Source organism: Mesitornis unicolor, unplaced genomic scaffold (assembly GCF_000695765.1).
Source record: "Mesitornis unicolor isolate BGI_N332 unplaced genomic scaffold, ASM69576v1 scaffold11796, whole genome shotgun sequence".
Classification (NCBI taxonomy): Eukaryota; Metazoa; Chordata; class Aves; order Mesitornithiformes; family Mesitornithidae; genus Mesitornis; species Mesitornis unicolor.
The window spans coordinates 30,660-52,603 of NW_010193027.1; the positions used below are offsets into that span (position 1 = coordinate 30,660).

Here is a 21,944-nt window from a genome sequence, read left to right on the forward strand (position 1 = left end):
TGTGCTTTATGATGACACACACAGCGGAAATGCACAACTTTAAAGCTGTGAAAAGACAAAAGTAGAAAAAAATACCATTTTGAAAGTGTGAATCAAAGTACCAGTTTTTCTGCTAACTTTAAGTTCCTACATCCAAGGACTCCAACGGTGCTGGCCTATGCAACCCTGATGAATAAGGAATGGGTTCAGGGCTCTCTCGAACGGGACTTTCACAGGCAGCACCCTGGTACCCCATATTTGGTGCCTCAGCTTTCCCATTTCAAAGATGCAAGTGTTACCCACAAAGGTAAATTCTTCAGCATTACAATGTCTTAGTTGAATCCCATCTTTTTATTTTAATAAGTGAAGTACAAAATTATAATCTGAAATAAGCCTACAGTTTGCAATTATTTGCATTCAAAGACGGTTTTAGATGTCTTGTTGCTGTGCTGACTTTACAGTGGTTTTACTGAGAACACAGGAATCGTAGAAGTTACTTAAAATTCTCCAAAGATCTATACAAACGTTTGCTTAATGAGTGAGCAAAAAGAAGGCATGTTTATTTTACATTATTTTTCAATTACTTTTATGACAATCTCTACTACCCTTTGGAGATCCACATCCATATGCCCACAATAAACCAAATCACCTCCTCTACTCAACTTCAAAAATTCACACAATTCACTGCTCTGACTCTGGATCTTCCCATTGGTCTATGCTCCTACAGAAAATTAAGACTCCAGTCCTTTTCTTAAGTTGTCTTCAAAAAGCTCATCCTCTGGCTTCAGGAATGGTGGCGTGAATACACAGACAGCAGCCAGGAGGAGAAAAGCAACACATTCCTTTCCTCCTTCCTTTTAAATGAACAGCGCATGAGGAAAATGCTGTTAAGAGGAACAGGGCCATTAAAAGTCATGTCAGCTAAAACAGAGGTAAGAGAATAAATCACAAAACATGCCACTATCAAAACTTGAGGAATTTCTATTGGGGTACCTCTTCATTAAGTTCCACAGCTTTTTCATTATTAAAAACAGCTTAAAAACGTATATACATATCTACACATACAGAAACACACACACACACACATATATGTATATGTATATATAAACCGAAAAGCCCTGGGTATGGGATGGAGAGCTGGGGGCTAAACACAGCAGGACTTCCTGATACCCATAAAAACTTGACAGTTTGCTACTCCGCATCCCAATGCCCAGTTGTACACCCATGATGTGCTACCAGTCCAGTCAATACCTTCGGATGTGCTCTATACATCTGCCCTTCTCATTCAGGAACGCTATGGAGCCCTGCACATACATCAAATACAATACATAACATCACAGCCTGTGTAAAACCACCACCACACAATGCAGGTGGAGGACAGGTATTTTAATAACAATTTCCCCCCCCGCCCCAAAAGTGAGCACTATCATAGTTAAGGCTTTAATTTTTTCACTTGGTCCTTCCTCAGAATCTACAGCCTCAATTGCTCCATTGATGAAGAGCTAAAGATGATCTTACCATGGCAAAGTATTTCGATTTAAATGTGCACTAGAAGGCAACATTTCCCTCTAGAAAACACTGGCACCAGCAGTCAGAACTTGTCCGAGCTAAGCCAGAATTATTTTCGGTTTACGTTATGACGTACTCATAAGTGAACACGGCTCCTTACCCAGAGCACAGCTATGTTTCCTTCTCAGACCTCACTAAAACGCGCTGTAAAATGACACGTGGTAAACTGTTGCAAATTAATGTGCGAATTAATAAAGCTGAGGGAATCGAAAAGCTGAATGAGAAGCATCCAGAAGAACACTGCTTTTCTTCAAACACATCCCTACGTGCTTATCTTAAGACACTATCAATTTTTTTTAATTTCACAGAATATTTTAAGAACTCTTCTTCTCTACACCTTTTTTTATAGTCCAAAGAAGAAAGAAAAAAAAATCTGTTTGTGATATTTCCCAGGCTTTCATCCTCTCTATCTTAACTTTGTTTTTACTTCTTAATGAAAACCATTTTAGTAAGCTGCTCTTTTCTTGCCCTCCCCCCCTATCAGTTTAATAGGAAAACTTCAGTTTTCTGCAATTTTCAGTGCTTTCCCCAATTCTCTCACACTTCCTCTGCACTGACACATACTCCTTTTTTGCTATCAATAATAAGAATTATCCTCATTATAACTTTTTTTTAAACAGATATTCCACACCTTGTATCTGTGAGGAATGCATATAGTGCTGACCAGTTTTATTTCAAGCTACTTCGTTGTGTGAGTGCTTACACAATATGTGGGTATGGGCAGTATTATTATAAAACCTTCTTATGATTCAGTCTCTAATCCCAAACCATGGAAGAAATTGCATCTTTCTTGAGTATGATGAACACGACATTGGGCCAGGATACAGCCAGCAAACACAAGGAACACTGGCCAAGGCGGAGATCTCCAAGGCTCACCTACATCTGAAGGCAAAATGTAGTGAAACAGGACCGAGAAAGGGCACCACTGCATAAAACAAAGGCTTTTTTATTTTCTGTTTGAGTGAGTGGAGAGGTTCATTAAAGATTACATCTGCCATCTCAAGCATACAGTGTTTTTAAACACAGTTTTCTGAGCAAATCCCAAAATGCGTAATGCTTTTCAGTCATTCGAGGTCTTTGCCAGGTATCACTTCAAAAACCTGTGACGCTCTGGTATTGTGCACTTTTAAATAAACAGCCACAACACCCACCAAAGCTATGTTACGTCTCAGACACTGGATTTAGCTTATCAGTTTTTTTCCTAGTTCTTCTGAAATCCGCAGCACTCTATAGTAATGAAATTACAAAACTGCATTCTTAAGTCTTGCAATCCAAAGCAGCCAGAAAACAGATCCACAACAAAGAGCACAGAACGGGAATACACAATAAATACCAGGCAGAGTGATGCTGCTGTTGCAAAAGCATTGTTTATTCCAAGGAAAACAAATCATATAAGTTGTTTTATTTAATATTTTTTGTTTGTTTAGGGTTTGTTTTTTTTAGCGTCACAAGCAAACCAAATTTATTTGTTTATAAACTGTATAAAGTAATATTGTTTATAAATTCCTCCAGGTCCCTTCTAGATAAAAGGCCCTATGTAAATGTTTACTCTCACACTGTCACATACTTTCCAAAACTCTTCTATTGTTCGTGTACTTCCTTCTGTTTAAGTATCAGCCATAAAAACGGAGCAAGAGAGCAAACCAGCAGGATGCACCCCACTGTGAAATCATGCTTGCCATCCAGCGCCGCCTTCTTTTTCCTTTTAAATCATAGAGGCATTACCACTACTAACGTACTAAAGAACAGCCTACAAATAAAGTGAAAAAGTAAAGCCAGGAATGTTCCATACACCGTCATCATCTTCCCCCTGCAGGGCAATATTCCTAACACAGTCGTGTTCACAACAACCCCCCTGCCATGAGCTGCATTTTGTGCTATCCCGGAGCAAAAGAGCAGAATTCCCTCACTCAACCTTGGGAAAGGCCCACAGATTTAATTTATGATCATCATTATTCTCATTGCTGCTATTATTATTATTACTACTACAATCATCCTTACTACAGAGACCTCCTCTCCCTGTCAATTCTATTATGGCAGTTTTAAGTATTTTCCTGTGAGTCTAAGACCACCAATACCAGAGCTTTTACTAAAAGTATCTGTGGCCTTTAAGATTCATTAGGCCTGGTTGTTTAATTCAGCACAAGTTGGACGGATCTCGGGACAAACTAAGTTTTAATCTCAGGTTTACTTTGTTTTTTGTTCAGAGAATGGGACAGTGATAAATAATAATGTTACTACAGTGGTTGTTGTTCCTGTACAGGACAAAGTGAGTAAAATGGCTTTGATTTGGCCTTTAACATTAAGGATTTGGGTGCTTTGGATAAAAATAACTTACACAGACACAAACAGCACTTCCTGTTCTACAGACAATTTTTAAAACTGTCAAACCTAGGAGATATGATAGATACCCATCTTGGGTACCAGTGCCTTGCTTCTGACTCTGTGTAATTTTTCTGTTGTGGTTACACTTTCCTGCAATAAGAACAAAACACCTTGTAAGCAACGAAGACATTTTTTTCTATAAATCTACCACAGTGCCCTAAAGACCTCTTCAAGAAATATTTCAGCGTTATCCTGCAATAGTCCGACAGTGATTGCTGCATTCAGGGAAAAAAAAACATCCCACTCTTATAAACATCATCATTAAAAAGTAAAAGCAAGATCAAATCAACATTTCTCAGGGGAGGCAGTTACAAATTACATGAAGGGGTGTGTGTTTATGTGTATAAAAATAAAAACTGCTTATTTACAATTCACAAGAACATACTTGGCTTCTCTTCGCTGATAGAGAAAATACTGAGAATCAGGAACTCACTTCCCACCTGCCTCGAGGTCTTTGGAGCTGAACTGAGGAGTCTCTCCCACGGACAGAGGAATCCTAGCAATTATTATTGCACATGGGATATCCAGGATAAGTGGGATATCCAGGATAAACGCCACTCGCTGATCGCAGCTCAGAAGGAGCCATGCAAACAGAACTTCTCAAAGAACGTAACTTCAGGCATTAAACCTTTCCATGAGACATCCAGTGTTTTACTTCAAAGCAGAGATCAAACTGCTCCCTGTGCGCCCATCGGGGAGAAGGAATCCTAACAAAGCTAACAAAAACGTCCAAGAAAGCCTAGGTGATTTCCAGATCAGACCTGTGACAAACTGAAACCACCACACTATTTCTTGCACGTGAGTGTCAGTGAAAATAGGAATACTCCATCCAAATAGCAAATTAGAGTATCAAACATCGGGGCTTTTTACAGGTTTTGGTTTGGGTTTATTATTTACTTAGTTATTTTTATTTTCGAGCAGCGCAGGTGGGGTGCATTTAACATCTACTGAATAATTTTTGGCTTGTGGTTAGGCAAGCCTTTTGAGACTTTTTATACAATAAAGTACTCTGACTAAAATCTGGAAAATTACCTCTTAAGGCTCTAGCTGTCCAGCATCAATAGAAATGTGGTGCCAGCTAATGGCTGCAATAACTGTCTCCATCCCTGGAGAATAATGGATGGAGAATATATCAATATGAGGAGTGGAAGGGCCAGAGAAACTGCGCAGGCACTCGTTATCGGACACAAAGATGATGCCACATGCATGATGTTATCTGTGATAATCTTTACTTAGGGCCCAGGGGGTAGGAAGGATATTCTTGACAGAGAAGAAAGTATCCATCAGGCCATATTCATAATCATCAACGTTCCACTAAGTAAGCATTTTTGGAGAAGGGTTGAGGGAGCACTGATGTAATAGAAATCAATGAAATTCAGCCTTTCTGCATCTATTGTGTAGAGCAAAGCAGGGGAAAAAAAAGCCTATACATCACTTTCATTTCAGATCCTTCAGTCATAGGCAGGATTCAGAAAAAGTCTCCAAAGGAAATCTGAAGTGAACCACAACAAAACTCTTAAAGAGATTTCTGAATAGTTAAACTCCACACCTAGACATTCAAAGTTACCAAAAGAAACACACTTTTATAATAAGCAGCAAAAGAATTTGTTTTTGTTTGGCCACACGAGCACTTAAAACAGCGCAGGACACCAAGTTACTGTTTGGCTTTATCTTCCCCTCAGTGCAAGCCCTTCCTTAAGGAAACAGAGCTGGCTCCAAGCACGAGCACAGCACAGAACAGAGTCGTACTAAAGTTACTGCCATGAGTTCTTTGCAGACTGATGCCATGCCTTTCCTTAGCCGACATTTAGAAATAGAACACCCCAAAGGGCAGATTGCAGGATATCCTGGTAATTTTTCTACAATACCCACAGTATGTTTTCCCTTCAAGTTTAAGCACCTGTCTCAAATTCACTCACCAAGACTGGAGCACCTGTACACTGAGTTTTCGTTACAAAATGCACAAATAAAATGTGCTGGTTCTCTGCTGTTCAAGTCAAATCAGTACACTCCATCTAATCACATGTAGAAAATAAAAGGTTAGTACTATGTCTAATTTGCCCGTGAAAAATAAGGAAATGCAGGAGTTAAACACTCCAAGAGCAGCACGAACTTGACCATGTTCTACATCCTGAATATTTTATGGCATATTTATTACAACAATATATTAAGCTGCACATTCAACCACAAAAACAAAAACAGAAAGATGAACACTACTCATGTGCAATGCAGCTGCATTAGCATTGCTGAGGAGCACTGAACTTCAGAGCTCCTCATGCTGGTTTTAATTGTACATTCTGCATTTCATTTTTATGTATAAATTGTCAGCAAAACGGACGAGAGCTTCTGCTTAATTAATTTTGCTTTTTAGCTGTCTCTATGAGGTTCTAAGGCTCCCACGCCACTCAGTTGATACGGGTGGAAGATGCTATTTCCGCATCACCACCAAATCTTCTCGAAAAAAAGATTTTATTTTTCTGCACAGCAGTTTACACAGTAAACAAAAATGTCTTCAAATAGCTAGCAATCCTAATTTAGTATTTTTGACCTTTTATACCTTCTTCACAATGAGAAGCTCTCCGGACAGGCAGTGACATCCCCACTGCCACCGCCCAGCCGAGGTGACCAGGACGGATCCAGAGGGGACGCCGGCTGACTGCTGCAGAGCAGGGATGCTCCAACGGTGCAAACAAAGAGGCCTGTAGGACCTTTTGCAGAGCTTCCTTTTCAGGGTTTTCTGCTTTTCCGATTTTAACTACACTGCATCTTCCTAAATTTTTAAAAAAAGAAAAATAAAAAAAGCTGCACAAGAGCCCAGTTGCTGGCCAGTTGGCTGATTATCAAAAATCTCTGCAGCTAACTAGGTAGCTCATTTACATCGCATTCCAAACACATCAGAGCAACTTGAGCCTTTAAAGATACACTCTTACGTCGAAGAGATTTCAGCACACACAAAATCTGAAAGTTTGGAGAAAAGCTGAACTGCAGCCTTCAACATGCCAGAGCTTGAGAGCATAAGCTATGAAGTGAAATGACTAAGCTCCAAAATCCTCAGGACAACCATTCACCAGCACAGGCCCAGGAAACGCAGTCACCAAGGGAAAAGGGCAGGCAGCTGTTTGCACCGTCACGGCCGTCCCTGGGGAAGGGGAAGGGCTGCACAGGCGGCAGCTCTGCTCTTTGCTGGGTCCTGCAGCTTCCCAAAATGCCCAGCACAAAGTGAGGGGGGGTCCTGAACCGAGCTTTTGGGCCCCAGAACTAGAACAAAGTTTGAGAACAATTTAATTTTCTCATATTAAAAAACACATCATAGCTGGAGAAATACAGTGAACAGTGACATCTCAAAAGTCTGGATTTTCAAACAGTTCCGTAAATATCTCCAAAAGCTTTATTTTATCTTCTTTAAATTCCAATGCTGTTCCACAAAAACCCACTGCAAGCTGAAAGTGACGGTTACAAAGAGGATACTCCTGTTCCCCATAATACAGTTAATTTTTAAAAACAAATGGCAATATCTAAAAAAACCCAAACAAACAAAAATCCCAACCCCGAACAAAACAAAAACAACACGAAACAATACTTCAGAGCTAGAAAAGCACAAGAGCTGTCAAAATACACACTCACTTGAGCTTATTTATTCTTGATCTAAAATAAAGCGAGGCCCATACCCCAACTCTCTATGGTGGCACAACAAGGAGGAACGAGGCCCAGGAGGACACAAGCGCGCCTGTTCCCACTTGGCTCTCCACTGCACCCAGCAGACTCTTAGGATCTCACAGCCATGTATAGGAACAAACTGACACCTATTGGCAACTTTAGTATTGCTGCATAATGCTGCTTTTCTTCAAGCTATTACAAGAAGCAGCTTCCTCTAACTTTTTCTTTAAACGCACAGATAACATAAAAAGGTAATTGTGAACTTTTCCGACTGTGACTGAAAATACACGCAGGGAATTTCAGATGCTCCTTTTTAACACTAAAACTCTGATCCTTCAAAGTGAATTGTGATCCCTCAGTAATCTACAGATTTTCAGAGGCAATTCTAGTTGATCAGCAGTAGCACCAGTCACTACATGTTTGAAAAATAAAACGGTAGTAATTTTTCTAGGGCGAACACTTCCTTGGTGTTTAGCATCACACCACACACAGTCCTGGGAGCAGGTAAACGACTTCCAAATCCTAACCACATCCTGCGACAAAGCAGAACACAAGCAGCAGAAAACACATCACTTACTAACACACCAGTTACTGCGTTACAGAGGTTGGAGCAGCAAAGGGACACTGAGAGCACAGGAACAGCTTTCGGAGAGCACCTTGTCCGTTACAATCAATACCCCTCTACTGAGAGGAAAGTCGTAGGGTACACAGGGATACAGGGGAGTCCCAGCAAACATTTTCTTCATGCTCAAGAGGCATGCAAAAGCATCTGCAGGGAAATACCTGTCTATAGCTCTTCTACTACAACACTTGACTGCCCTGCTTGAGCTTTGACACCTGCTAATGTCAGTCTGTGGTTATAAAATAAATGTATCTGGGCCTAAGGACCAGCAGAAATGAAAAGCCGGCAGATTGCTGTCCATGCTTTTGTAAACTGCTGCTTATGTGGACAACCTGAAACCCCAAACCTGAACAGAAGGATTTTTCAGTGGCCTATGTGTGTCAGTGTAAGTGCTCTTCATAACAGTGAGAAATTAGTTACAGCAATAATAAATACGCAAAAGAGCCAAAGATTCACAGAGTAACACTTGGATTGTTTTTTTTAAAGCAACAGATCTCCTGACACTCCAAATGAATCCACTGAGACCTGCTTTGAGGATTTAGAAATAAAACAAGCAAAAAAGTCTGTTTTATCATACACCACCACTACAGCAAAAAGTCTGACCCCAATTATACGTACTTGTAACGAAGAATTTTTTGGTGAATGTACAGCTGTCAAAGGCAGCAATTTTCTCTTGCAGGACTACAACAAGTATCCTGAAAACACAGAAATGGAACATGTACTTTAAACATTAAATGCTTCGGTTTAAAGATTCAATATCTAAATGTAATTATTTCAAAAGCATCAATACAAATTCTACAGTGACAAACTGCCAGGTTACCAATGCATGGCAGTTATTGAGGATTCTCTCTCACTCCAACCACATAACCTTCATCTCAGGAAGTACACAGATCTGATACAGAACAACACAGCATATTTATGATACACCTTCTGCAGTAAAAGCTCCATTAAAAAGAAAGAATGGAATCACAAGGATCCTGAATTACTTTCAATGACTCAAATAACAATCAAATCAACAATCTAAATTTGAAATAATCCTATTGCCCATCTCGTTGCAAATTTATTAAACCATCTTATTTACTAAAAGCAGGGTTTTTTCATACCAAGAACGTCGCACACAAATACAGTTGAGAGAAGCAGGATTTGTGTCAATGGGCAAAACGACAGGCGTATGTTGATGTATTCACTTGTACACGCACATGCTTTTATTGCAAAATACTTGTTCAGCGTTCGAAATAAAGTATCAGAACAAGTGCCACACTGTAACTATGCATGAAACACTCTGCTGCCTAAATTAATAGAGGCCAGATTTGGAAAGTGAAGCATCTTGAAAGCTTTTTAAATAGGATACATCTCCTCCTGCATTGATTACTTCCCTAAACCTAAGCTTTCTTTAAGCTCTTGAAATGAAAGAACCACCTGGGAAGCTGACAAATAAAGAGATAAAATCTATCAGCTATCTGGAGCATTTAGCAATATGACGCGATTAATTAAGAATCTGATTATTTTCTCATTAGGAAGAATATGAGACAATATTTTTTTAATTAGCTGACAATATGGATCATTATTAAATGCTGTTCTAACAGTTTTAATTGTGCATATAAGAAGCAGTAAAAAAATTCATCACATCTCTCAATTATTAAAATACCTAATGATTTATCTGAAAATTATGATGGCATATTACAGTATAGAATAATATTTTAAAAGATGATGAATCGCACATATCCTTGGATAAAGGGTGAGGCTTATCTCCTATCAGTGTGAAAACCAGCCATTAACTCCTCTTTCCCCCTCTCCCTGCTTTTTTAACTGTTAAAGTCACAAGAACACCTCCTTTTTATCCCATGAGAGCTCAATACCTGTAAGACTCTGATGGACTACACTAAAATCAAAATACATACATTACCCACACACTTGCCGATGTTGTTAGACACATAAATAAGTTTTAAGTCACGATTTCCACCTACAAAGCTGTATTAATGCTTCTCCAATAGGCATGATTTATCTTTCTGTTTGCCATTTGATTTTGCTATTATTTTTGCTGACACATTTGCCAAATAACCCAGATTGCATCTGTAGTTACCAAGATAACTCTGGAGCCTGTTCAGTCGGCTGGTGCACCCCTGCCTGCTCCCTGTGCGTCTGATACAGAGGCCGATTAAAGCAATAAAGTCTGTTCTTTATCTCCAATTCCTTCAGGACTCTTGGGTTTATAACCTCTCGTCTTGGGACTTTGTTGCTGGTTTATTGGTATGCCTCTATTCAGAAACAAGGAAAAACACAAATTCTCGGAAAAAAGGTAGAAATCAAGTGATATTTTTGGGGAAAAGTCATACTCAGAGATTGGCAGCCCCAGCATGGGAAGCAGGGGTACACTGTCAGAGGGAACAGCTTCCTTGGCAAAAGAAGAGGGCAGAGCACGAAACTCAACAAGGGGGATTCGCACGTGTGAGGTCACACAAATTCACGTAGGATTTCTTATTTGCTTGTAGCAAAAAAGGTACTTGACCACCCCCTTCCAATTCATAAACCTCAATTTTTAAAAGTTATAAGCTCTGCATATATCAATTAGTATTAGTTTTGGACAAAATAGAAGTTTTAGTTAAACAATGTGTCTCCTAATTGATTTAACTGCAGGAGAGAAAAACAAAAGAAAACGCATCCATTCTAACTTCTTCCACAAGGCCTTAAAGAAAGTTAACCAATGAATAATGGAAAGACTTTGCATGCATGTGCAAGTGTAAATATATATAGAAAACCTATGTATATTTTATTGTAATATTTCCCAATCCTGTGGATTTTTGGTTTGTACCCTTTGAAGATACACTGTCTCTCTGCATAAATGAAACCTACCAGATGGATGATTCTAGAGTATAAATACATAAATAATAAACAGTTTTCCCTTCTTCTGCAGCTGAAGTTTTATTTTAAATCAAAATTTTGGACTCCATTAGTCTATGGTACGGTTAACGCATCATTAGCACTGCACTTGGCCACATTTAATGCATTTTCAACCTGAAGTAGTGAGCTTTCCTTGGAAAACAACAGAATCTGATACGTTCCAGAGAAGCAGCTACCCTGGATACAGCCACACAGCTTTGAAGTAGCTTTTCCATTTTTACCACTTAGGAAAAGAAACATTAGCACCTGGAAAGACTTTTTAGCTGGGAGAGACTTTGAATGATAATTTGCCTCTTGAGTGTTTTTACAATTGGATTTTTCTTCTGCCAGGAGGCCAGACTGGAAAGATTTACTATCATCACACCGTACACAAGGGAACTTTAAATTTTGCAAGGGACAGTTGCACAGATAAGTACTGAACTCCTTCTGACAGCTTTTAAAGGAACAGTGACCTATTCATGGCACATAACTCACTGACAACCACTTCAGGGAAACTTTTTTGATAGAACAATCATGCCCCCATCCTACAATAAGATGATGGACAGGGATTTAGAAAAAGAAAACCCACAACAGCAACAAAGCATTACCATCCTTTAATTCTTTAAACATGTACACTATCAAAATATCCTCCACATTATCAGACTAGTTGTGGTATAAAGCTCCTTGTTCAGTAGTGCGACTTTCCTCCTGTAACTTATACTCGGCCTAATGTAGTCATCAAAGTTCCCATTTTGATGGTGCAATGATTAACAAATGTATGTTTAACAAAACCTTTGTCAGTTCCAGGATTGTGGGGAGGTTTTTTTGGTATCATTTTTCCCTTCCAGTCTCCAACAGTGCTAACTACCCTTAGCTGCAATAGTTCAACACATGCTCGTATTCTTTTGTGGTCTTCACATATGCAAGCATGCTGGCTACTGCCACCAAAACAGGCACAAGAAATGTATCATCCTGATGTTTTATTGTGTTTTAATTATTTATTGTGGCACCTTCCTTACTGAAGGACAAACAACTTCAGCAAGCGAAATGCCAAAGAAATGCAGCAACTTCTTCATTCAGGAACCATATTCCCCAACTTCCATAAGGCACCTCAAGACACACAGTGAGCAATAACAGTAACAGCTGGGTGGGAAGAAGCAAAGGCAGGGGCACAACCATGGACTTCAATAATGTCACTGCATCAAGTTCTCTGATCTGGAGTGCCAATGGATCATCAAGATCCACATGTAGGGATCCCGGGTCTCCTGTCTTAAAAAGATGCAGTAAACTACAAGGGGGCTCAGTAAGAGATGAAGATCCAGAGATAATTCAGAAAGCTTTGAACTCACGATTCTATGGGAACAAGGCATTTTCAACCTGATGCTCAGCCTTCTAAGCCATCTCTCTTAGATATTAGGTGATATTACCCCAGCTCAGAGATGCCGCTCTGTTATTTGACTCACAGGAACGTTACTTCCCGTGAACCACAGAGCCCGCACTAGGTATTTTTTGATGTGCAGGAAGGCAATACATCTGGCAGAACAACAGAACACAAAGAGAAAGGAGTTATCAACTCTTCAGTGCTCTATATTGTTTAAACTCTGGATGATCCCATTTCTCCATCTGTAGGTAGATGATAGAGGATTCCAACAACTCCTGCTCACCCTCATCACAACTGAAAGAATCTTAAATGATTTCAGATGCAAAACGTTTTGAACTTCTTCAGACAAAGCCACTGGAGAAGCATATTGTCTACTCAAATATCACTTGAGAGATGGAGAACCAAAGCCATGCTTACAGGAAAGTCAAAATAATAAAGTCAGGGAGCACATACACCAGAAATTGTATTAATTACTCAAATTTTACATGCCCTAACACAGAAAGAATGTACAGCAAATATCCTTACCTTTTATTGCAATGCAGATCATAAATAGGAGTTTTGAACTGTATGGACTTGACCATCTCTCCTGTTCGCAAGGAATAAAGGTCCACACAGCAGTAAGGTGGGCTTGTGCTAAAATGAACAGAAAAAGATTTTAGTGGAAAGGAGGACTTTTTCGGTAAAGTTACCCTAAAATTATTTCCGCCTCCTATTATTAGGAATGCTAAATGAGAAAGCCAGCAACTTGAATAGAATGTTGTAGAACAAAGGGTCAGTACAAATCTTCCACATGGAGGGAAGGTATGATTAAAATCAAATGATGATATTCACAATGTTCAAGAACCCGAACTGTGCAACCAATTGTCAAGCACTTCGTTTCCTCTGTCTCAAGCAAGGCTTTGGAACAGCAGATCTGCCCAGCAAAATACGAGCCATTTGATAGGCATGAAGTTTTCAGCTACGTTCTAGTTATTTCAAAGAATATTCCAGAGTAACACTTTCCCCAAAGGAGTGCTTACTTCACTTTACACAACAGCTGAATCGTACGACTTGATTTGATAGAGACACATTACACAGAATTTACATTACGTCTCCGATGGACTTTTTGTTTGAACTATACAGATCTTTTCAACTGCTTTGTGTCACTTTTATCATTTTAATATAAATACAACTCTAAGGCCATTTCTTAATAAAAAGGCTCGCTTTCTTTTGAGAGGAAGAAAGTGCTGAGTGTCCCGATAGGGCTAAGGAAGGTAGTGCTGGAAACCATTTGACAAGCTGAGGAGAGGCTTTGATGTGGCAGCTCTTTTCCGTAACACCTTTTTTCCCCTCCAAGAACGCATTAAAACGTTGGCTATTTCTAGGTCAACGAATATGAAGGAGCACAAATTGCCAGCTGTACAAACACACACTAAGTATTGGTAAAAGAGGGTGTTTCCCTTTGCCCATATCTGCTTTATTTTACAGAGTTTCACACAATTCCTGCCATAACACTTGCTTGTCTTTGGGAGCCGCTCGAGCTGCTTGAGGACTTTCTGGAGAACTGGAGTACAAACGCCAGCTGTTTATCCCAAATGCAAAGATCAGAAGATGGCACATATGGTAAGTATGCAGTGGAGAAACAATATATGCACAGAAAGACAACTGTCAGAGAAATCATACAAAAATACATTTTGACATTTTGCCTACTGAAATTCTTCCCAAAATATACATTTTTCTAGGCACATACCTAGGCTAATAACTAGAGGGTGCTAGTTATTACTTTTAAGCCGTTCAAAGGCCCTTCAGAAACACTTTTAAAACACTGAGACTCAAGTCCAGTTACTTCACATTAGAAGCTCATTGCTGCTAGAAAACACAGAAAACCACAGCAAGGTCCACGTACAAAGCTTTTTATCATTTAAGTGTATTTATTACCTTCAGGAAATTATTTTGATAAAAGGCTGCACAGATTCTTATTTCAAAACAGAAATCACAGCAGTCAATATAGCTAAAATTATATTAGTATAATTGATACTGATTCCATATTAGCCTGTGCTCAACAGTCCCACTTTGATTTGATATCGAGCTCACTGTGACTACAGCTCAGGACTCTGTACCTTCTAATACCTATTGCACCAACAAAACCATGGCTAATAATCACCTCACTCAAATGAATTATTACGATGTCAGACCTTCCTTTGGGCTGATCATGAAGACCATTCTACCGGTGCTTTTTTAAACCGCACTGGTTAAAAACCAGCCACTTGAGCTCGAGTGCTAATAGTCAAGTAGTAGGATGGACTGGGTCAGAAGTACCCTATTTTACCTAGCTCCACCACCAAAGTCCTCTTTCCAAATGTTACCTTTCCTTTAATTTCATGGAATACTGCAACCCATGACGAGAAAATAATACGTGTGTTTGGGGTGGGTTTTATTATTTTCTGCAATAATGACAAAGTTTCAATCACTCGAATCACTCTTTACCATTTCCTTCTGGTGATTCTGGTTGTTCTTCCTGTTCCAAGTAGTGGCTGTTATGAAGGTCATTTGCTACTGGGGACTCTGAATTCATTAGACATAACATTCATTATATTAGCATAATTTAAATTTATAAATGCTACTCCAAAAACTGTGTACCTAAATGAGTGATGGTGTAATGGTGAGATCCATAATGTCACATTCTTTTTTGACCAGACCTCCCTAACAACTCAATAACGTGTTTCAACTCGCTGGGTGGAAAAAAAAATACCAACAAATATTTTCATTTCATAGTTCAACAGAACCCCATACAGCAAGGATTCCCCAACACTACAAAACTCCTTTTCTTTTCCAAAGACATTATTTCTCAACCATTCTAACAGTATGAGCCTTTGGAGTGGCCTTTACCCTCCTTTGTATCTCCTCAGCTAGCAGCAAGATAATTCTCCTAGAACAGGAGAATGAGGATTACAGACACACGTCTAGGGATTCATTTCTGTCTCAGCACTTCAGGAATACTCAGAGTACCTTGATTAGCCTACACTGCTCACAAGCAGTGCTAAGAGCTCCTTCCCTCCTCCATTTCAGTGATGTCCAAAAGTAGCAGTACCAGTGGCTCTGGGTACTTTCCTTACTCTTCCTCTAAGGCAACAGATTCTATACTGACCCATTTCAGCACATTAAATCAACAGAAAAATAACACTTTGTCCTTTCTTTCTCCTCTAGAGGGAATTCTCCCCCAGGCTGGCCCACTGAAAGGTCTAACAAATTGGAAGCAAGAAAGAAAGTAGAGGCACGTGAATTAAGCAACAGAAGACGCGCAATGGGCTGCAAAAGCTACAACCAGTTGCCACCATGGAGTTGCAGCACAACGCAGTTTATTCTGACACTTTATGACCTCCACTGAGCTTCTCCTGATTCCCTGTCTTCTTGAAATGCAGAACTCAGGGGTTTCTGATTGCAGACTCAATCACAGTGTTCTCTTTACGTTCTTAAGTTAAAAATCTAGACTGAGTCCTGGATATTAAAAGCGAGGCACCTCAACTTCTTCTAACTCATTATTTAAGAAGAATGTGAACACAAAATCACCACAATTAAAAGCAGAGGATGAATGTGTTTCCCTTCTTCCATAACATTCATACCACATACATTACTTCATTATTCTGTCATGTTACCACACAGCAGGAAGATTCACACCAAGCAAGATGCCCCACTTAAATAGACAAATAGTTACGGTGTTCAGTAAGACAAAGCATCGTTACTGACAAACATCCTGGAGCCCTTTATAGGGTCTCTAGAAAAACTGCCTTGGGCTTAACGCTTTGTTCTTAACAATTTTCTTCACTAAATTATCACATAAATACCCAATCAAATATTAAATATTAAAAAAGACACCACCGATAAGGACAAAAAATATCATTTAGTGTAATCAACAGAAGTATATTCAAATCTTAGCTACAAAACCAGAAGTATCCAAACTAGCACAGATCACCACCAAAACCACCACAGATTGCAAGGCTGAGCCCCACAAAACTGCAAAAACCTCTCTTGACAATCGGAAGTCTCGAAACCTAAGAACTGTACAGACCTAAAATGACTGCATCTTGCTCTGCGCCAGAAATAACGAACATACAGTTCATCAGAGGATCATAGAAACTTGTAAATAAATGTGCCTGAAATGTACCAGTTGATGGCCCCTCCTAGCAAACTGCCATCGTTTGGGAGAAAATAAAAGACGGAGACTTGTAGGCAAGAAGCTCTTCTGACAAACTGAAGGATCACACAAGTCTCACCGAGGAGAAGGGCTCCCATCATATTCCAGTGAACCAGTGATGCTTATGTAAAGGGGAGAGATTAAGACAGGGATGTGAAAACACTGGGGTTTGCAGTCTGGTAACAACATTAAGTCTGTCACAAATAAAATTCTTGCAAATTACTCCCACAAATTACAACAAATTTTTTGTTATGTAACCTGACTTAAAATAGCTGCTTAATGCAGAGATAGCAACAGCTTCTTTAGAGGTAATGGGCACAAATTCACCGACAACTTCCAAATGTTGGCATTAACAAATATACAAATACAGCCAGGCTCTTGTATCCTTTTCTATTTGCCTATTGCAGTGCAGGGATAGAAGCACAGTAACAGATGCCTTGTACAGCTGGCACTCGGCTACATCTGTGCTTATGCATCACGACATAACCATCACCTCTTCGCAGATCTGCTAGCAATGAGTCACACCATTTATAAAAGCTCTGTGAAAAATGTTTGCATACAGAGACAAATATACTGTAGAAAACACACACACTATACAGAAAGGGGAAGACTGATAGCACCAACATAACATTTTCTGTGCCTCGAAAGATTTCAGGGTGCCTGCTCACATGCGGTTACTTCCCTCCCTGCTGCCTCTCCCCTCTCTGCCACGTGATGAACAAATCTCACGCAGAGAGATGGGACATCAGCTACAGAACAGCCTTGGGAGTCCAGAAAGAAAGAAGGGGGGAAGAAATGCTGGAGAGGTGTAAAGCAGAAATAGAGCTTCTGCTGAAAAAGCTGACCACCAGGCCATTATGAGGCATACTGTGCATGAGGCATTTTCCAGCCAATTGTAGCACGAAAAACAGATAAATCACCTCAGGATGGAAGCTGTTTGGCCAATATACTGCATTGTTGTGTATTTTAGACAATCTTCAAAGAAGATAGAGCAAAAATCATTACAAAAAGAGATCAAGGGAAGCATCTTCATCTACCCACTTTTCTTACTCTACTCAACATAAGCTTGATGAGATACACAACGATGTCACTTGGGAACAACGACAGAAGTTATGGCATCATAACACATTTTAGATAGTAATAAAATTGTTGAAACAATAGTAACAACCTTCAGTAGCAAGAGTACACAGTTCTACAGGACATCATTACAGTAAAAATATTTTCTACCACCGACACTCCTTTATACAGGCTCCAGAAATTTCTTCTGGAAAGCAGTCAATTAATTACCATTAATAGCCAATGTGTTATTGTATTAAAATCACGAAATGATTGAAAACATTAAAAGCGGTGAAATTATATCAAAGAATCAATGAGCTCACATGAAGAAATCAGATGGACTGACCTAAGAAATAAAGAAAAAAACTCTCACTTCTCAAGAACGTGACGTTGCAAGGATTGTAAGCAATATCATTATTACAGACAGGCTCCCAAAGCTTGGTCCAAAAAGCTGTTTTAAGGGTTAGTTAACCCCAGCATTTGCTGATTCAGTCCTTATGCCTTGATATCCTCTAGTAAAGGTGACGTAGCTGTTTGCAGACCATCACCACAGCAGTCTCTACCCAGAGTCTCTTTCTGGTAATTTGACTTCATGATGGAACAAGGAAACAGCTCCTTCCCAGCTGCGCTGTATGCATCGATCCTCGTCTGAGGTGCCACTCACAGGACGGCACATGACCCTTGCGCCTGCTGAAACGGCATTAGGATGAGCTCCATCTTTCTCTAATTACACACAATTACATTACATCTGCCTCCTTCGGTACCCTTACAAAGCAGTTTCCGTCTATATTTACTCAGGACAAACATTGCACATATTAGCAGCAGGTTTTCTGGGGTAATGATCCCTTTCTTTCTCTTTTATAGCTTCCACATTTAAAAAGAAAACACAAACCATTTCTTCCTCTTCTTCCATCTTGTATTGACCTTCCTAATGTGCAGGGCAACACAAAGAGTTTTCTATAAAGGAAAAAAAAACATGAAAAACTTCTACTCATCCACACACTTGATCTAACATACGCAAGAAAAGTCTTTCAATGAATCACTATTCCAGTTTTGATACTTCCAGGTATTAGCTGGCAAACTATTTAAATAGCACTCATCAAATTCATCTTCAAATTTGATGGGACTGGGCTGTGAACTGCTATGAGTTACTGCACAGTATACAGGAGCAGCCTAATGTCATCTCCACTGACCTCAACAGAGCGATGTCCATCACCTTCTGAGGCCAGATACAACAAACCCAGATATGACAATCATTACTTGGCTATAGCCAAGTAATTTATTTTATTAAAGACTAAAATAGTATTTGTTACTGCAGAAACTAGGGAACACTGCTTCCTAGCAGCTAGAAAATATTATTTTCATACCTTGGAAGCCAAATCTTGTTTTCCTCGCACACAAGTACCAACTGATAGAAAAAGCCAAAAATCCACAAAATGAAGATAGATTCCCTGGGAAAGGCTACTGACACAAACTTAGGAGAAGCTTCAAGCCTTCTAGCACATGTTACGCAGATCAGTAAATTTAACAGCAATAACAAAAACAAGCTTTAGACAGCAGGTCACACACTTGCAGTCAAAAGCAATTTGATTTTTACCATACAGTCACCACTAGTTCACATAAAAATAAAATAATTGACTTTGTAAAAAAATCTGGCAATTATTCTGTCGCAATTTGTCTGTTCAAAGTTTTGTTTCACAAAAAATAAAGCTCTACTTTAATTTCAGTGTTTCAAAATCAGGACAGGTGACTGGTTTTGTTATTCTGTTCCAAAGTACAATTTAATTTTCAAACACAGCCTTTCACTGTGCCACTATTTATATAAAACATATAACCATTAGCCTACACCCATCACCGCACTGCATGCTCCCAGATTTACTCTCCATTCTACCACGGCCACACTAGTACCATTCTTCATTTTTCTCCTACATTTCTCTTGTGCTGTTTATTTATTTGCATGCAATTTGCAATAATCATTTTTCAAGCCCAGCAAACCCAACTTACAATATAGCCTTATTTTTAATTGCTTTCAGTGCCTTTAGGAGGTTAAAAATATTAAAACTCATACTGAGATAGTAATAAAAAAACCTAACAATACAACAATCTCTTACTACATCCGTCTTACAGTCTGTGAGATTTAACATTTACAGAAGCATTTAAACTTTCATTTTTATTTTATTTTTTTTAATTTTCAAGTGCCTTAAAGAGAATTCAGCTTCAAAACTCGTTTTAGGAAAGACAGCTCATTTCACTGTCAAGTCAGAAGAAACCATTACATCACATGGGCTTCCTGGCTAATGCAGGCCGTTAAGCTTCACCTGGGTATCTATTCTTATACCTCACTCAAAGGCTCTAAAAGCAATTCAGCCCTGGCACTGAACAACATGTTACATAGAGGAAAAAACAGGAGAGGGAAAAGTGACAGCAAGTCCAAGGAGCTGGCTGGACAAGGTATGTCCAAATGGTCTGTACAGCAGACTACCCATAAAAGGGTTTTCAAAATTACTACTCTATAAAGCATCAAATCTACCAATAAGTTACTAGTAAAGAAAAATTGCCATATAGGAACAAGGAGGACCGTGACAGTGACACAAACACGAGTTTCTAAATAGCAGTGCAGTGGTTAAGATTATCATGTAACCTGGTCTGGCTGGGACAACTCTCTGATGCTTTGCAGAAGGGGGAGAAAAGCAAAACAAAGCAGAGTCCAGAGGTAATTAATCGTATATTGGAAAAATTCCTTCCTGAACCTCTACACTGGAAAGTTGAAGCATGAGATCTGATTATGATCTTTGTAGTAATATTATTAGCATGTTGAGACCACAAAGGCAATTCTGTTCTCCTCAAGGCCCCTGAAGAAGGTTTGCTCAGATTAACAGATTTCAGTACTAGAAGGATCATCTCTTTCCAGGCCATGAACAAAACATCCCAGAACCTGAAAGAAATTATTTCTAACCAAGCAACCTAATCTTGTCTTAAAGAACTTCAAGGAACAATGAGTCCTCTATTTTTATGGTAAGTTGTTCCAACATTTTGATCATTTTATTTTTATGAAATTACTTGTTATTGCAAGATAGAATTCGTACATACTCTGCTGTTCAGCTTTTATGTCTCTGTCAACAACACCAAAAAAGCTCACTGCATTCAGTTATCTTTTCCATCAGTCAGTAAGCATCCAAAGCAACCCAGTCACTAGCTAATCTGCAATAAAGTGAAAGACTTTTAAGCCTTCAGTTTTGTTTTCCAGCCCTAGCACATATTTGCAGTTCTCCTCTGAGCTCTGTTCAGTTTTTGCCTTCTTTCTGAGGGGTGCATACCAGAATGTAAACTTTTAAAAAAGATATTCAAGGATGGCGTTATTTCTTTCTTAAACACCACTGCAGAAAAAGCTTCCATTAAGACTTTAACCATCTAGTCCCCTAAAACTCTCTGGCTTTCTGCATCAAAGCCTTTCACAACAAAAGCTTGAAAACTCTAAGTAATTTTCTCACTTTCATTCATGGTACTTAACAGATTCATTCAAAATCAGGAAAAGCAGAGTGAGAGTTCTAAGAAAGCAACACTTCCCAAAAATGCGTGTGTAGCAGTGAAACACAAAGCAGCAGAGACATTTTAAGTGTACCACAAACTGCAAAAAACATGGAAGCACTTAGTTTTAAATAAGAAAAACCTGTACCAATCTTAGACACGTGTTACTAAATCTAATCCTTTAAATACAAAGAGGAAATTATTTGATACGGCACTAACATATTTGTTTAGTACCAAGAGACACAGACTTCACTCTTGTATTGTCCTCAAATATTTTGATAAAAGTCTCTCGCTCTAGTAAAAAATGTTCCATCTTATCCTCTTACCTCACCACCTTCGTAGTCTCGTAGGCATATCGCAGAAATATTTTCAAAAAGTCATCAACGCTGCAGAAACCATTTTGTTACAGGTAAACTACAAGTCTCAGCCTGAGTACCAAAAAAAAAGACATATCAAAAGAAAACCACATTGTTTGCTCACGTGTGGAAAGAAAAAGAAGATGGGACTTGTGTGACTGTGCCAAAGCAGCCACTAGACAAAAACGTAGTACAGCCATCTGCGCGCACAACATGTGAGTAAACCACTAATGTTTTGAACAAAGGAAAGAGATAAAAGGTGAACTAACTCTCCTTTCAGAGTCTTTAGATGAAAGGTCTCAAAAAAGACCAAAACAGTATCTAAAGCGTTGATCCCTACATCTTACCAACGCTAAC

At 39.1% G+C, this 21,944-nt stretch overlaps 1 protein-coding gene across 1 annotated transcript in view; it reads right to left on the reverse strand.

The window, feature by feature from the left end:
• The window catches only part of LOC104542867 (breast carcinoma-amplified sequence 3-like), a gene marked incomplete at its 3' end in the record, with an annotated part of 90,358 nt that overhangs the window by 27,253 nt on the left and 41,161 nt on the right, over positions 1 to 21,944 (reverse strand). Inside the window, exons 7-8 of the mRNA XM_010187325.1 lie at positions 12,999 to 13,106; positions 8,831 to 8,907 (exon numbers count right to left, since the gene is read on the reverse strand). Coding sequence (XP_010185627.1) covers positions 8,831 to 8,907; positions 12,999 to 13,106 — 185 coding nt within the window. The remainder of the gene's footprint in view (positions 1 to 8,830; positions 8,908 to 12,998; positions 13,107 to 21,944) is intronic.